Source organism: Neolamprologus multifasciatus, chromosome 9 (genome assembly GCF_963576455.1).
Source record: "Neolamprologus multifasciatus chromosome 9, fNeoMul1.2, whole genome shotgun sequence".
Taxonomy (NCBI): domain Eukaryota; kingdom Metazoa; phylum Chordata; class Actinopteri; order Cichliformes; family Cichlidae; genus Neolamprologus; species Neolamprologus multifasciatus.
In genome coordinates this window covers 8453763-8472039 of record NC_140447.1, presented here as the reverse complement: position 1 = coordinate 8472039, position 18277 = coordinate 8453763, and the positions used below count along the sequence as shown (strand labels likewise).

At 43.1% G+C, this 18277-nt stretch overlaps 1 protein-coding gene and 1 long non-coding RNA gene across 5 annotated transcripts in view; one reads left to right on the top strand and one right to left on the bottom strand.

Annotated features, from left to right (window-relative positions):
* The window catches only part of LOC146510974 (partitioning defective 3 homolog), a 377572-nt gene that overhangs the window by 152124 nt on the left and 207171 nt on the right, over nt 1–18277 (top strand). For all 4 annotated transcript variants that reach the window (XR_014876129.1, XR_014876128.1, XM_085172912.1 and 1 more), the window contains exon 6: nt 17939–18048. Coding sequence is in view for 2 of the 4 variants with exons in the window: in XM_085172912.1 (XP_085029038.1) it covers nt 17939–18048 (110 nt within the window). In the remaining 2 variants the exon portion in view is untranslated. The remainder of the gene's footprint in view (nt 1–17938; nt 18049–18277) is intronic.
* On the bottom strand, nt 8869–11971 carry LOC146510977 (uncharacterized). Its single transcript, XR_014876135.1, has 2 exons — nt 11125–11971; nt 8869–11085 (listed from the first exon to the last, which is right to left on the bottom strand). It is a non-coding gene; the product is annotated as an uncharacterized LOC146510977 (long non-coding RNA).

The following is an 18277-nucleotide window of genomic DNA, read 5'->3' as shown; positions in this document are numbered from 1 at the left end:
AGCAAAACAGCAGCATTGGATCGCGAGATAAAAATACACGGCGTGGGTTAATTAAAAAGAACTGTGATCAGTGCTAAAGCGTCGGCAGCGATAATGAGTGTACACACGCACACGCACATAAAAACACACAAACACGTACAGATATGCCAAGGTTTTTTGGTAAAAACACACCAATTAGCTGTTGTTCATTGTGGATTATTTATCTGCTGTGTTTTTATCGTTCTACTTTATGAGTTAAGATAAAAGTAAAACAAAGAAACCGAAGAGCGGGCGTCATCCTCATTTCTTTCTTTTCACTGGAACAAACTACACACACGCAACTACTTTGTGTATTTATATGCGCATAGGTGTTTTAGCAGCGTCATTTCTTAACTTCATACAATAGCTTCAATTTGAAGTACTTATCTTTTAGTTGCGTGGTCGATGTGTGTGAAGCAGCTCTTAACTTGGCATGCTCTGGATAGTGCGTTCACTTCACCATTCATATTTAAGCAAGCCTTCCCAGCTCATGCTATAAATTAAAAATGTAAAGTCAGGCTGAATAAAATAACACATTGACTCCTGTGCTTAAAATGCCAAGGAGGTGCACGGGGGAGTTAACTAGACAATCTGTGACTCTGGTATTCTCAGGTTGGATGAGTTTGAAGTTTAGCCGCAGGGGATCAACAATGGATTCAGGGTTGATTTCTCTTAAGATTTTATTTTACATCACTTCTCCCAGGTGCTTTGGTAAAATGTATTGATTTGTGCTCGTTTTGGTGCTTTCGTGCTTCTTTTGTGCAGACTTTCAGCCTACGTACTAAGACAAGGACGGCTGGCCCATAGTTACATCAGGCAATTGTCCTGTGTTTATCTAACGAGTCAATAAATTCACGTCAGTATCAAACGGTTCAATCTAAAACATCAGTGGCGTCTACCCCTAAATCTCTCACCACACACACACACACTCTGCCAAATGCGGCGTGGAGAAAAGCACGCTTTATCAGCCCATATACACCAAGGCCTTATGAGTTATTCTTCATATAAACAGCTGACATTAATGCTGGCCTATTATCCCACTGATGAATGTTAATGGGCTTTCCTGCTTAGCATCGCACACGCTCCCCCACATACACATTTTGATCTGGTTGAGTGGTTCTCCACTGTATTATTTTGCGGCCTTGATGATGGACCAGGGGCCATTATCATGAGCTGTAGCAGAGGCAGGACTGACATCAGCTGTCGATCACTGAAGGATTTAACCCAATCAAGGCTAACATGAGGAGAAGCAGATGTGTTTGAGCTATATTGGCAAAGCTCACAATTTGGGATTTCAGAGATAGTATTAGACAGAAACATTCTAATGTATAAATGCTAAATGTAGTGTTATTTAATCTACATATAAAAACACAAACAGCAAAACAATAAGCCTTATACACAGATCAGGCACAACATTAGGACCACCTGCATAATTTTGTGTTGGTTCCCCTTTTGCCGCTATAACCCTTTTGCCACCTCTGTTAGTGCGCCCCAGGGCAGCTGTGGCTACAATGTAGCTTGCCATGACCAGTGTGTGAATGTGTGTGTATGAATGGGTGGATGACTGAATGTAGTGTAAAGCACTTTGGGGTCCATAGGGATGAAGTAAAGCACTATACAAATACAGGCCATTTACCATTTACCATAAAACAGCCCTGACCCATCGAGGCATGGACTCCACTAGATCCCTAAAGGTGTGCTGGGGTATCTGCACCAAGATGTTAGCAACAGTCCTCCAAGTTGAGAGGTGGGGCCTCCATGGATTGGACTTGTTTGTCCGGCAGAACCCACACATTCTTAATTGGATTGAGATTTGGGGAACTTGGAGGCCAAGTCAACAGGGTGCATTATCCTGCTGAAAGAGGCCGCAGCCATCAGGCAGTACCGTTTCCATGAAAGGGTGTACATTGTCTGCACAAATGCTAGATAGCTGGCATGTGTCAAAGTAACATCCACATGGATGGCAGGACCCAAGGTTTCCCAGCACAAAATTGCCCAAAGCATAACCCTGGCTTCGTCCATTCTGTCAGTTGCTTTCTTCCCATAGTGCATCCTGGTGCCAGGTGTTCCTCAGGTAAGGGACCCAGACATACCTTGCCAGGGGCGATTGTGGCTCAAGAGTTGGGAGTTTGCCTTGTAATCGGAAGGTTGCCGGTTCGAGCCCCGGCTTGGACAGTCTCGCTCGTTGTGTCCTTGGGCAAGACACTTCAGCCGTTGCCTACTGGTGGTGGTCAGAGGGCCCGGTGGCACCAGTGTCCGGCAGCCTCGCCTCTGTCAGTGCGCCCCAGGGTGGCTGTGGCTACAATGTAGCTGCCATCACCAGTCTGTGAATGTGTGTGTGAATGGGTGGATGACTGGATATGTAAAGCGCTTTGGGTCCTTAGGGACTAGTAAAGCGCTATACAAATACAGGCCATTTACCATCCAACTGATGTAAAAGAAAACATGATCCATCAGACCAGGCCACCTTCTTTCATTGTGCTGTCTTCTGTTCCGATTCTTAGTTCTGATTCTCATATGTGCATTGCTGGCAATTTCTTCAGTGTACAGGGGTCAGCATAGACACCCTGACTGGTCTGCAGCTATGCAGCTCCATACACACCTAACTGAGATGCTCTGTGTATTCTGACACCTTTCTATGAGAACCAGCATTAAACCTTTCTCTAATCTAAGCTACATTAGCTGTACAGTCTGTTGGATCGGACCACACAGACCAGCCTTCGGTCCCCACATGCATCACTGAGCTTTGGCCAACCACGACCTCTGGTTCACCGCTGTTCCTTCCTTAAACAACTTTTAAGAGATACTGACTACTGCAGACTGGGAACACCCCACAAGAGCTGATGTTTTGGAGATACCCTGACCCAACTCAGCCATCACAATGTGATTCATAATCCGTTTGCACAAATCCTCACACTTGCCCATTTTACCTGCTACTAACATCAACACTGACGACAAAATGTTCACTTGCTCCCTAATATATCCCACCCAGTAACAGGTGCCATGATAAAGAGATAATCAGTGTTATTCACTTCACCTGTCATCGATCATAATGTTATGCCTGTCCAGTGTTATTTGAAAAGCATATTTTGATTTATTTGTTTGTGTACAGGCTCTAAAAATACCGTAAAGTCCATAACATATTGAAGTCAGAAAGACAGACTCGGAGAAAGGCAACACAAAACACCTAAAACATTACATAACAGCTTCCAAAGCATGTTTGAGTGAAAACAGTTCTGATCACACATCTTTGATCAAGCCTCCAACAGTCAGGCTCCCTCTCTCTCTCTCTGTTGTCTAAATGAGGCACCTTGTTTGGCGAGTTTTAAAGGAAACGCAAAGTGGCGAGGCGGCCAGCTAAATCCTCAAGCCAGCACGTTGAAAGGAGATGAGTCTGTTTAACTTCAAGGTGGAAGAAGAGAGCAAGCAGCAGTGCGAATCCTGCCTTTTTTCCCTTTAATGTTGTTACATCAAAGATCTCTCGCTGAACAAACACAGATTGGCATTTGCGACCGACCGACTCTATTGTTGTTTTTGCTCTTCTTTTCCAGCTCTGTCACTAGTAGTTGTTGGCCGCTGAAAATAAGGCTCAGCGAATGCTCGTATTTGAACGAGTCTCCTGAGTAGCTTAAAAGAGATCGTCAGAGGTCTGCTTTCTGTTTTAGATTTAAAGTGTTTGAGTTGATCTCTGTTAGAGTCAAGTGCTTTACAAAGCTGCGGTAGGATTATTGTTCTTGCCCCACTCCGCATGATGCCATGATGGCAGTTAACACGCCATTGTAAGAGACAAAACTGATATTTTCCTCTAAATACTAATTATTTGTTTAGCTTGTTGATTTTTTTAATCATACTGGAATGATACACCTTTATATAAGATCCATAATGAATCACTGATTTATTTAATCAAAGGATATTTCATTTCTTCCATTAAAAATACAATAAACACAGCAGTGAAGGTTCTGAAGTGGCAGGTCTAAAATTCAGGAAAAACCCTTGGACACGTCAGTATGGAAGTTAGCATTTAATTTTTAGGGACTGCTGTTGGTGAGTGAACTTGGTAAGTTCTCCTGACTAGCTTCTTGGTAAAGCCCACACAGTCTCCAGACCCCGAGGCGAGCCACAGGCAATGTTAGAGCAGCTGAGCATGGAAAGAAAACACAGCAATAACCCTCAAACCCAGCCGGCCTAACACAGTCTTGCTGCCTGTGCCTCCGTCTACCTCCACTTCTATCTGGTGGCTGTAACATGCATTCGTGCTGTGTTCATTATGTTCAGTTAATACTGCAACGATGTTTGAGATGCAGCAGGGCATGTTTTCAATGTAAAACTCTGAATAAAAAAATGAAGCCACATTCCAGAACAGTGCAGGAATCCTGGAAGAGTGTGTTCCTGGATTTGCCTCTTGAAAGACCAAGGAAGATGTAGACGGGATGAACCATGGTTTGTGTGAAGTCCGTAGACATGCACTTTGGTGTATGCACACATGCAACATGAACTCAGGATGTTTTGAACTAGTTGCTGACCGGTGGGTCTGACCAGTAGGTGCAGCTGTTTGTCCAGCTTTGGCTCCTAGCTCATTGAATCCTCGGGAAAAAAGACATTTTTGTGGCTTCCTACTTCTTCCTGCGCTCGTTCTCTACAATGTTTTGTTTAATTTTCTCCTGTATGATTTTTTTTTAATAAGTCATTTTGGCTGTTAGTGTAATTATGTCACCTAAATGAAAGAATTATTTTAAGAAAAGACTTAATTCTGCCACTGATTACTTAAAATTCACATTATTTACATGGCGGGCTAATTTTTCTTCTCTCCTTTGGGAGTCCTGTGTAAATGGCAGTCCAACTGAGGACCTGAGTGAGAACAATGCAGAGCCTCACAAATGCCTCTCCACTCTTAATTAGCCATTGCCGCTGAACCACTGTTAGAACGTCACAAACCCCTGACGGGTTTGTGACTTCTGCTTTGCACTGACTGGGGCTTTTTGTTAGATGTATTTGTCTTGTACGCTTCTTTACGAAGTACTTCTGTCGGTTTAATCTCTTGCTTATTGGTTTTAAATAATAATAATAATAAATATCAATAGTTTTAATATGGGTCCAAAACTTTTAAAGGTCCTTAATAGAAGTCTTTACACACCAAAGAAAACTGCACAAAGTTAAACAAATTTCACATGCAAATTTATCGTGTAACATACATACAGACTGAAAGCGTTGCAATTTTGGGAAAAATTCTTGTGCATAAAGTGATGATGAGCTGGTCCTGAGGTTTCTAACGAACAAATGGAGATTAAAAATTGAGACCTTATGATGTCACCCACTGGCCAATGAGGTCTCATATTGAAGTGTCAACCTGAGCGTTGTGGCCATTTCCATCTTGGTGTTTTGAAATCGGATGTAACAAACGAAGGGTGGATGTTCCTGAGCAAACATGAAAAATCATTCCTGCCTTGCCTTTGTCTCAATATCAGTACTGTCGCTTTTAAAATTCATAGTTATCTAATCCCAAAAAACTTTGTGAAAGTTTTAGGACTAAACACACTTGGGGAAAAATGTCTAATTAATAATAAAGTCTAAATTGGATAACTTCACTGCTCAAAAAACGTACACCCCATTGTGTTTCAGCCTCCAGCCTTGTGCACAGAATCCTGCAGACAGCCTCCAGCAATGAAATGCATACAGACTCTGTATATTCTGTCATCAAGTCAGTGTACGTGTGAGCTCACCTTCAGACCGGAGTACGGGAGCAGGTGAAATGCCGTCAGTAGGGAAATAGATGAGCAATTTTGAAAATAATGCTACCTAACATCTCATTAAAAAAATCACAATGACTCTCAATGTTGGTTTATTTACACGTGTGTGTGCACAACACTTAACTACAGGTAACCAGCTTTTCCCCCCGAAGCTATATTACTTTCTTTGTGCCGTTTCTATATGCAAAAAAAAGTTTATTCCTTTTGTTCTTCATTATTATTTATTATTTAACTTTTTAAATATTTGTGCAATCGTCTTCTCTTATCTTGTTTGAACAGGATACAAGACTGGGCGTTGTTTTGGATGCTGGACGTTGCCAGCGCTCTTCTCTGTCAGCTGTACTGTAAATGTTTAACCTGTCTCACTGCGACACGTGTGTGAAGACGTGTGCTACTGGACAGCTGAGATTAGAGTTTCACTCATTCAAGCTTGAAATGCATAAAATTCATGCGCATATTTCTTGTGTTGAAAATTTTTTGTAATCACTTATTCCTAATGTGACCATTCCACACCATTCTTCACTTGCTGCCAACTTCATTTTTGTCAAAGTGCATTTTTTTAGGATTAGATTTTTTTGTGTGCACAGGCCTCTCTGAGCTACTCGAATGTTATTCTCTTGCACAACCTTCAATAGGGATGCCTGGTTTTATTCAGTGGATGTACCATAACAGAATTATTCAGGGACAGGCGAGAAGTCTGTTTACCTTACTCACTATTCCATCCTTCTACCCTCCTCTTCTCTGGGTCCCTCTCATTTCTGTCCACTGTACCTCAGCTGCATCAAGGTGGCTATCCCTCTCTGCACTACTGGCTGTGAACGTGTTAATTCTTGATTAGAGTTCATGCATTCACTTTCTACAATTTGCTCCGTGGAGTGAGAAATCACTTTCTCAATGAGAATAATTGAACACGGGCAGGGGGGTGCCAGCTCATTACCCACAAATCACAGGGAGCAGGGGCACCTTAACTGAAGACAATAATGACTTTGGGGAATAAAACGAGGGCCGCCAGCGTGGAGCCAATCCACCGTGGGCAGCAGAGAACAAAGCTAGGCGAGGAAGATGTACGCCGTTTCTTAAGGGGAAGTCATTTTTTTGCTGATCTGCCTACATATTCAGTAGAGTCCGAATTTATTTTTTCCCAGGGGGGTATGAGTTTAAGGCTTTGGAGCAAAGTGTCATGTTGGAGAAGCAAAGCCCATATTTTGGCAAGGTGGCATTATACCAATGCTGACTGTGGCCCGGGCAAAAGATCGCAAGATGTGGAACAGCTTAAGTAAAATGCAAAGCTTTTTGTAGTCCTTGACACTGGGGCTCAAGGTGAACTTTGGTGACTGACATCTCCCATTTTCCCACAGTGCAAAGTCACTTACTTCATTTTATTTGATTTCTCTCTCCTTCCTCAACCTTTCCCTCCTTCACACCATCTTTTTTTATATGCCACACATTTCCACTCTGCACACAGTGCCAAATGTATCCACTCTGGCACAACGAGGTCCATTGTCACAATAGGCTTTTCTCACTGTTTTATAGGTCCCATTAGGGGGACCGAGGCTTTTAAGTTGCTGAAGGAATGCAATAACGCCCAGCCAACAGTAAACATCCACATCTCGGGTCCACAGAGAAACATGAGATGGAGCTTCTTCCCCATCTTACCCTAAGTGACTTGTTTTATTTGCATCAGGCTGAGAACAAAGTAGTCACACTTGGATAAAAATGGAGAGAAATGGGAAGGTTTCATTTTAGGACTCAGGAGATGGACACACTGAAACAAGAGTGTGAAGAGTGAGGAGGCAGTCTGGGGGCATTTCTGTTTCTTAGATACAGATGTAGGTATTACTGTGCTGTTGATTGTGCATATTTTTATCCAGCATTACATGAACGTTCATTAGAGAACCTGAACTTGATGATGGACATCATGGGTCGCTTACTGCTTATGATGCGTTACCTAGTAAAACTTTGATGGTGACCTATGAACTATGTCAAACTTGATTCAGATTGTGCTGTTGGATGGATTTTCAGCCAACAATCCAACATTGTTATATTGTCAGAGATGGTAAGGTAGGTAAAAGAGTCCTATGATGAAAAGGGTGAAACTTATGGGAACTGAGACGACCAAATAACAGGTGAACGCAATGAAGAACCAGCAATAACAGTGAGAAATGGAAAACGGGAACAGGCTAATGGAAAGAGAAGACAACCAGGAAATTGTGCGAAACAGTGATGGCAGCCACAACACCAGTGAAACATGCAAAACTGCTGGCAATATTCTATGACTTTCTTAAGGTTGGACGCCTAGGATTGAATTTGAAATAGCCCGCATACCATAAATAGTGTCAGTGTAACAAGAGTACCTCTGTAATGGGATACGGTTTTCCCTGCAGAGCAGTTTTCCCCCGGAATTTTTCCTCTTTATGTTTTTGATATGCAGGCCATGGGAGCTGTTGTGAAGAATAGCACCCCTGCCGCGCTCCATCACAGCATCCTCTGATATTCCCACATGAATTTACGATTTCAACTAGAAGCATGCCGATGCTGTTTTCCATTTAGAAAACGGTAGAGTGGAGAAATGTGTGTCGCGTTTCTCGCCGGGGTCTCCCTGTGTCTGTTGATTTGGAAGGTGAGAGTCCTGCTGAAGTCGCTCTGTGATTGGCTGCCGCAGATATCTTCATACAATATGTAAGAATGATGGTGGCCACCCTCGGTGCCGCTCAGTCCGTGTGTTGCAGATGCGTATCTACACGTGTACAATGTTTACATGCAGCAAATTGACGATCCAGGCTATGATCGGTCTTGTTTGTTGAGACACTGATGATTTCCCCGTGCTCTTATCTCATCAGCGATTGCAATCACTTGTTGTGTTTAGCAAGTTAATTATCATCCAGTCTAACTAGAACACTGCTTTGATAAATCGATACCTTGTCTAATCTTGTGCTCATTGCATTCAGAGAATAAATACACACACAAAAATTGGCATTTTTGTAGTATTCGGCACTCCGTACAGGTTATTTTCTTTGTTTTTCTTCCCTTTCCTTCATCTTTCCTCTCGCTTTGTGTATTTCTTCTTCCTTCTTCTCCACCCATATCCAACTAAGCCACCCACCCCCCCCCCCACCCCCCCCCCCCCCCCACCCCCAGATTACTGTGGCTGTGCTGAAGTCTTTTGGGACCTCTCTTCATTACTGGCCCTCCACAGGCCCCTCATCTCCACACGGCCCCTCTTCATTTAGCCCTGGCTGAGAGCAAGGACTAAACCAAATGGCTTTCTGTCTCCCTCTTATCCAAGAATTTCAGCTTCCAATTAAAACTAAATGGAAAGCTCCCCCCTCCACCACTGCCTCCGCCTCACCCTGCGCTGTTCCCATGACGCTACAGATGAGGCCCCACTCCACCTGCTCAAATACGGCAGCAAACAATGGCTGATCTGTAGAATGGACCGTTCATCCCCTGTAATAATTCGCTGCTGTGTGTACCAAAGCTTTGCTCTCTACTAAATTATTCATTGTTCAACAGCTTTCATCCTTATTTCCTACTTCATATTTGGTATATTTAAGATTTGAGGTCACTCTAGGTTATATAAATAGCGTGGACAATGGATATGAGTCTCTCACTCTCTATCTCTCGATATAGAGATATATAGATGTATATATTTCAGTGAATAAACATTGGTGCCACTGTAACTGAAGGATTAATTGGTTGTGATGGCAGTTTAGCGGAGCAGCAAGTGTAGTTTATTGGCAACTACTGTGCAACTCACTGTAGTTCTGATTTAATTGCAGGAACACCAACTAAGTGTAATTTAAAAACAGAACAAAAACAGAACAAAAACATTATGGTCCAAACTATGGGTGCTCCCATTGAAATTCAAGCAGCCGATATTATTTCAATGAGGGCAACATTCACTCACTGACCTTCACAGTTTGAGAGATGGATTAAGTGTTCTGAGCAGTGGAAAGCAGACTGCCCTCCCACTTAATAAGCTCAAAACGATGATTAATCTGTGAAAAGCACCACAGTTCCCCTTTTAATGCATGTATAAAGGCCCGGGATCCAGCTGGGACCGTCCGCTCAGCAGGGCTGCGCACTCAGCCCCGAGGATTATCTGTTCAGAATCACCTCCTTTCACCTAAGCCAGGTGTCTAGCAAGCCATCATATACTTTTTGAACCGTTGTTTTTAATGCATCGGAAATCCCAGATATGCTTTAACCACGTCTTTGAAGTTTGGTGTAAAATGCTGTGCATTCCAACTCTTTGAAATCCTCATTCTGTATACAAAAAAGTTTTTTTTCTTCTTTTTTTTTGCCGAGCTTAAGAGTAAGAAGCGCTCTGGACAATAACCGATGACGATAACTTAATTTGCAGTAATTCCTACCCGGTTTGAACCTCCGGCTCTCCGGCACAGGACAGATCTACTCCAGTTGCAGCTGTTATTGATGAGGCTTGGAAAAAGTCTTGGTCCTCTCCGTCCGCTTTGGGCCTTGGTTATTGACCTGGTGATTGATTTAGGTCCTCATAATTAGCAGGCCTAATTTAATTAAAGTGCAATTTAACGATACAGTAGGCAAAGGCAGTCTGTGTCATTGATAGATCAGCTCAGGCCTAATATCAAACTGGGCTTGGCTAAATGATGTATTCCACCCAGCAGGGTTCCCAGTGACACAAGAAGGCGTAAGCGAAGAGACAAAGAGGGAGAATAAGAAGAGTAAAAAGATAGACAGGCCTTTGTTTTTCAAATGTCAGCCTACAAACTGCACTGCCTCACCTCTTCCCCTCCGCATCTCGCCGCTCCATTCTGATATGGACAAATGCACACTCACATCTCTGATCTAATTTGCTAAACAGCATTAGGAAACTGTCTGTCCCTTTCATTTGCTTCAAGTAAATTGACATCAGAGCCCTTTTATGAGCTAGAAGCCATGTCTTTCTAAAGCAAAACTAAAAGAGACAGATTTTGTTAATTAAAAAGAAGTGTAGGCTTTTTCGTAAGTTATATTAAACTTGGCCAGCTGGGGATAAAACGTACTGCCCATTTAATTGCTAAGAAAATATATAATGAGGAAAATTTAAATTCATATTATAATTTTCAGCGCTTGTCATATGCCTTGTTTAAAGGTACAGTAAGTACAAAAGAATGTTGTACTCATAAATGTAGGTTGATTAGAGTGTAATTGTGTCCTCTGACAAATTGATAGATACTCATAAACTCATAAATCAATTAAAAATGGATAGGAGCGGGTTTGTGGAAGCCACCATCGTTTTGAATATTGATGGCCATCGCCAATGACTAGAGACTGTCCACATATATAGTATGCATTATCACTTTTGATAATATAGCAAAAGTGACTATATAACTATAACTATATTGCAAATATAGTCTTTCAGACTATATTTGACCATTTAACATTTGCACATGTATGTTTTCATCATTTCTTTCTGATCTCTTTCTGTTTTCTCTCTCTCCTCTCACCTCATTTCCACCTAAACCTCTTCCTCCTCATCCCCAGCTTCTTCTCCCAAACTGAAGTCAGGGCTCTAACACACAGACATGCGCATAAACATGCTAATTTATTCTTGATGTTGTTGAAATTACTCATTGTCACCGCATTAGACACGCGACCCTCCTTTTTCCACACCGCTGACAAGAGCAGAGTTAACAACAATAGCTGGTTATGAGCTAACATTATGCCAGCTAATTTTAGGTTTGTGGCGTAATAATCAAACTTTCACTGTGATAAGCAGTTTAATTACAGTCATATGAAAGTACATTTGTTAAGTGTCCGAGTTCAACAATGTTAGAGCCACTTCAATGAGAGTTTCACTAATGCCAGCTAACGGAAGCTAATGCCAGCTAACAGAGGCTAACGGGCAAAAACAGCAGCACTTACTGACAGAAAAGTTTAGGCTCTCCTCATTAGTCAGCAGTGAGCTTCTTTGACCATCTTGTGTTGAACTCCTTTCACAAAGTTTTATAGTATCCCCCCAGAGTAAATAACAGAGGACTGGCAGATAAATTGTGAATGAACAATGGCCAGAGTACAGCGGCCATCATAGCTACAATAATGCACTTGAATTTGGAGGGGTAAGAAAACAATCTGCAACTTACTGACACCTAGTGGTGAGTTTTATACTTTGTACCTTTAAGGAAAACTATTTTGAAAGCATAAAAAAAGCATGTCTTACATATTATGCAATATTTTGTCCTTTTTTTAAGGTAAGGTGAAAAAATCCACTAAACAATTAGATTTTATTTTTGTCTTGACATCTAAAAGATTTTTTTTACTAATCTATAAAGTAAAGTACTAAAATACACTAATAATGAGGTCTTATTGGTTTTGAAGACACTAAAAAATGTATTCATAAACTGAGAAACTGTGTTTTTATTTCCTCCTGTGTTTTTCGTCACATGAATAATGACAGTGTGGGGCAGGTTCCCTAGCCCACTCCCCACTGTATTTTCCTAGCACAACAACAACACAACTCTCCGTCTTCATTATCAAAAGGAATAGTACATCTAATCTGGAATGCGAGTCCTCTGCTTTGAACAAGGCTGTGCTCCTGGGTGCAGGGCGTGAAATATGAAAGAAAACACATGTCCTCATCAGAGGACGGGCGCCGCCTTGGCTTCTACCCTTGGCACACAAACACAGGACTGAAGAATCATAACCTTCCTCTATATTTCTTCTCTAACAGTCACATAAAAAAGCAAGAGATGGCAGACATGAGGATCACACTGCTTTGATTTTCTTCCAGATCTGAACTTTCCAGTCCTGCAGGAAAGCTAATAGTTTTCTAAACAAAGGAAACAGTCAGAGAAATAAAAAAGAATCAACACAGTGGTGTGGGTTTAAATTCTTTTTATACTTTATTTCTGAACACTGAAATCACTATTAGCTTCCATCATCTTTCTTAAGGTCACAATCATAGAAATAATCTAAGAAAATATGCAGAAATCTTTCCTCTCTGCTGACACTAAGTGCTATTTGCGGAGCTTGTGGGTAAGATGATTGGGAGGGGGGGTCATTATGACCCTTTCATCATCCCCCTAACCAGTTTAACTCCTCACCCAGCCTTTTATAATGCTCCTGTATCCTCAACATAAATATAAATAAGTGTCTTGCACTTGCAACCTCAGCCAGTGTGATGAATTGGTTGTTTTAATGGTGACTGCGCCTGATGGACCGATGGGGAATAAATGGTTAAGGATGGAGGGAAGACTAGGGCTGGATCATTATGTCCAAAGGATTAAGAGAGCAGAACATTTTTTGGTAATAAAGGATTTCTTTAATGTTTTTTTTTATTTATGTGGACAGTAAATCAATCCTCACACAGCAGCAACCAGGTTGTCCTACACGCTAGTAGCTGCTACACGCTAGTAGCTGCTACACGCTAGTAGCTGCTACACGCTAGTAGCTGCTACACGCTAGTAGCTGCTACACGCTAGTAGCTGCTACACGCTAGTAGCTGCTACACGCTAGTAGCTGCTACACGCTAGTACTCTGTTTATAAACGTACAACAGTTGCGATTATCTGATGTTCAGATTGAGGTGAGCAGTCGCTGTATCCAGCACCATCAAGTTTCTTTTTAAGTGCTGGTTGAAAACAGCAAGATTCTTCGAGTTATTATGGAAAAGTATTGGTAATTGCTTCTCAAGGTCATAGAACCTTTAATAGCACTATTAGGAGTTATTAACAGCAGCCTGTCTTTCTGTGTCAGTGCCATTGTGCGATGCGGCGGTACTGTGAAGTCCTATTTGGTCTTGTGTGTTGTACAGTGTTTAGCTGAACTGCATTAGCTGGAGGTAATGAGGGTACAATTATGGCTCCTTAACCTTTTTGCGAGGAAAAGGAAAAGCCTCCGCCCTCGCTGCCCCTGCCATGCATCGACTCGCTGAGAGCCAGGTCTTTTCACATGTTGCCATGGTATGTTACCTTTGGCTGGTTTAATGTTTCCATAAGGGGCATATGTCACCTTGCGCAATTACCGTTTCATATTTTTAGCTGGTCAAAATCAGGAGGGAGGATCAGCCTTTGTAAATATTTCAACAGGCCTTCATTTTTCTTTTTTCTAAACACTCCAGCTAAATTGCTTGTTTCCTTTTCTCTTAATACACTGAACACAACACATCCTTCATTTGGAAACTGCTTTTATATCCTGTTCCCTGGCACCATTGTTCTCCTGAGCACAGACGGCCCATTGTAAGGGGGGATGTGTGACAATGTCTGGGAAGGGGGGGGGGGGCTTGTTCCACACATGAAGCTGTCACACAGATGTGAAGCTCAGCCCCCTAAAGGAGGGGCGGTGGCCAGAAACACACCATTAGCTGTGACCTTTGAACCTGTCCTTGTTAAACCCTCGATGCCAGAGATGGACTCAGGAGGGAGCCCCCCCACCCTTTTCTGTAACAGCTACATCTTGTACTTCCCCATGGCTAACAGCATGACACACACACACACTTACAGTAGGTCTGCTTTAGCACACCAGTTGATGGAGGATGACAGCTCCTCAACATGCCGCCTTTTGCCCTAACCCTCGAGAAGTAATGTGTGTGAGTGTGCATGTTTGTGTGTTTGCGTGTGGGTAGAGTTCCCCCTCCTGATCAAACAGCTGCTACCTCCATCCTTCCCAGTCTGCTCTCCCTTCGGACCTCCAACCACTGTCCAAGCAGCACGTCTATTTGATGGTAACAAGGCTTTGCACTTTGCATGCGTGTCCCTTCCACCTTGCTGTCTTCTTCTTTCTACTCCTCTTATACGATTTTCAATAATCTAATGCTGCAGCTGTCCGATGGCCAAGCCTGTAACCTTAGTTTTTGCTCCCTTTATTGTCAGAGGCTGGCAGACTTTTTTGGCCACACATCAGGGCTCTTAGCCATCCCTATTACATGTGAGGAAGGGAGAGAAATGGGGGAAGGAGGGAGAAAAAAAGGAGAGAGGGCAAGCTAGAGAGTTGAAAAGCCTTGTTGCATCCCCACTCTACTGGTTACCAAGGAATCAACAGGGTGCTAAAAGCACTCGGGGGGGAAGAAATGGATGTTTTTCAGAGAAAGGGGAAAAGGAGAGAGAAAAAGAATAGAGATGGAGAATGGTGAGGTCAGGAAGCTGCGGATGTATATTTAGGCTGTGTCTCTTCTCTGCTGTCACTCAGTGCTCATCTTTACAGCTGACACAAGGACAGACAATGAACGAGCTGGCAGTGAATATAAAGAGAAATGGCTTCTGCATCTGCCTCCGGTCACTAGGAAACTGGCCCCTGTGATGCCGGCTTAACCACGCGCTCCGTTGGAAAGTGTGGAGCTATACTTGAGCACTTGACTGCATAAATGTCACTTTTAACAAGCCGTTATTTCTGATGTTCAGTCTCAGAAATCAGTCTTTCTAAAACTTAGATTTTGTCTGGGAAGATAATGAAGAGGCTTTGCTGTTGTTGGCTAAAAAAACCGACTTACCTTTGAAACATGTGGTATCTTCAAATGCACGGGAAACATTTTTTATCACTTAAAAACACTAGTGCCGGCTGTTGCTGTGGTTTGTGGTTATTTGGTGCTGATGAATGCAACATCTAGTGTGCAGGATGGTCAGAGCTGTGTGGGGATTTACTATACATGTGTATAGGAAACTCTCATTACGACCAGATTATACCACAAACATGTCCTCTTTGATTACTAACCAATGTGACACGCCCACAGCGTGGTCGCACACTGGTTAGCACCGCAAGAAGGTCTTTGGTTCACATCCACCGTCTTGTCAAGGCCTTTCTTTGTGGAGTTAGGATGTCCACAGTCCAAAGACATGCAGTTAGTGGGGTGAGGTTAGTTGGTGATTCTGACAGGCCCATAGGTGTGGATGTGGTTGTCTTTCTCTCTGTGTTAGCCCTGTGTCAGGCTGGGTGTACCCTATGGTAGCTGGGATAGCCTCCAGCCCCCCTGTGACCCTGCGAAGGATAAGCAGAAGAGGATAGATGGACAAAATTCAAATAGTTTTGGAAAGAAGAGAAGACGAGCTTCACAGAGATATTCTGTGTTATCACAGTAGAGGAAAAGTTACTGCTGTTTGAACACAGATTTTTTTTTAACCATGTGTGCTTCATATTACTGTAAGAAGTCCAAGCAGCCTGTATGATACTTGGGCGATAAAGGGTTAACCTCTTTCTTTGTCTTTTTTGCTCCTACATCCCTCACTTAGGGCTTTGCTCAATCTTGTGATTCTTGTACATTTTTTTATCACCGAGTTCCTTTTTTAGTGTCAATTTCACAGCTTCACACCTGAATAGACATATCACCTTGCTCTGGCGCTGCTCTCATATCTACTTGTGCCATTTTATGGTAATTTTGACTTGTCGCATTCGCACACCGCACTTGATTGCACTGCGATTTTTTGGCCAGGTGGAAGTGAAGAAGCCCTTTGCCTTTCTCCCCTGAAGGGAACGATCACAGATACAGTGTCGTCTTTCTCTTTCTTTGTTCGCTCCTTTAATTCAAAAGATCTCTCTAGTCTTTCCTTTACATACTCTTACGTAGTCTCACCATAAGGGTTTGCAACTTATAAGCTAACAGCTTATAAGTTGCAAACTTGTTGAGCACGGTCACCTTTCGCAGTCATCTGCTCACCGAGTGTGAAAACCGTCTTTTTCTGAAAGGCCACACGTTTCTTTGCCTCTCCATCAGTCTTGCCTTGTAGCAGAGATCTAAACCTGTATTTATTCTTGTCCAATTCCAGCCGCCCGCTCTACCCCATGGCCTCCCATCTTTATTTATAGTTTGCCACAGGTGGCCAGGTCCTTTGTGCAGAGTATACGTCAAAGAGAGAAAAAAAATCTAGCCGTCCACCTGGGGAAGGACGGGTGGGGGGTGGGCTTGAGTTCATAAAAAAGCTTTATGAATAAAAGGCCCCGTGAGACACCCGGCACCTCGGCTGACGTGTAATTAAAGGTGTGGAGGGTGGTGGTGGTGGTGGGGGGTGACCGATTCATTTTCATAGAAAAGGGGGAAATAGACAGGTAGGATGCGACAGGGTCTTTAAAGGTGGGCTGCTGATGAAATTTTCATGCCCCTATCCCACCTTAACCCTCCCCCAGAGTCTAACAAATAAATAGGCGACGGGGCCTCTGTATAGCAGAGTGAGTGCCGCCAAAGATATCCCTGCCCCTGAAAAGGGTTGAATCAATTTCCATAAAGAAACCAAGAAGGCGCAAGACCTATTTGGATGTGCTTGACATTTTAGTAAAAAAGACAGAAAGAGGAAGGTGAAGGGTGAGGGCGGGGAAATAGCAGTGGCTAACAAAGCATTTCGGCAGATCCTCCCAAGGAGCCGATGCGCTGTCTCGATGCTGACAAGCTCGCGCACGCGCACACGCACGAGGACCAGCCGTTAATAACAGGACTGAAAAAGAAAGTCCCGTTATTTAAAACAACCAAACAAAAGACTTCACTGTGCTCGACACTTGATGACGAGCCCTCCAACTAATCTTGGGTTGACAATTACATGAAAATCAACACTGTGCTTATTAGATATTTCTCCCTCCTGTTCTACATGCGGGATGTAATCACTGTGTGTAAGTGGCCCGCTGAATTTGTACCATCCACATAAAGAGAGCCCAAATGAAGATTTTATCCTCCGTTAAGGAGAGCATGAAGCTGCTGCCTCTTTCCCAGAGCTTAGTTAAGTCCTCGGATGTCTGCTTTCCCGTTAAAGGCACTGCCTCTCCTAACAGCACTGAAGGAAGATGAGCAAATGAAACGAGGAGAGCGAAAGACGCAGATGGCGCTCAGACAGGAGCATCCCTGTTTCTTTAGCTCTAAACCTTGATCCCATCACCTCACGGGCCCAGCAGCGGCGCCACGCCCCAGGTCAGGCAAACCGATGGAGTCGCTGCATTTAATCACGACACCACTGAACATTCTTTTGGCTGGAGAGGGATGGTTTCTGCAGCAGCATCAGGGGCACGGTCCCTCCTGTGCTCGAGAGTCTTTGATTTAAAACAGGCTGATACATTTTTTTTTCTTCAGGTAATTAAATTAAAAGCTGGAGATGAGAGATATAAGCAAGAGAGGGCGAGATGCAAGCACAGCTAAAGCAATAATGACAGAATTTGTGGGGTTTTTCTTTTTTGCTGTTGAAGCACTCATCCCATTCATCCTGTCTTTTTTTTTTTCTTTGTCTCCCTTTCTTTTAGGAGGAGGATGAGGAAGAGGAGCAAAGGAGACACGAGAGGAGAATCGAGCGGACGGAGCCAGTAGGAAGGGCCGATTCCTCACTGGAACATTCGCCGGTGTTTCATATAGAGTGAGTGGCGTACCGCAAACACCACAACCCCACCCATACGCCATGTTAAGAGTGAAATTGTACGATTACAGTTAATCACGATTATTGTAATGGCTGCGTACCAATTTCTTGTTTCGCCGCCCACTAACAACCCAAACATCGAGACCAAGGCCTCAGTCTGTAAACGTCGTCACGCGTATCTGGGTCGTGTTGACTTGTCTTCACGTCCTTATCGGAACAAATGAACCTT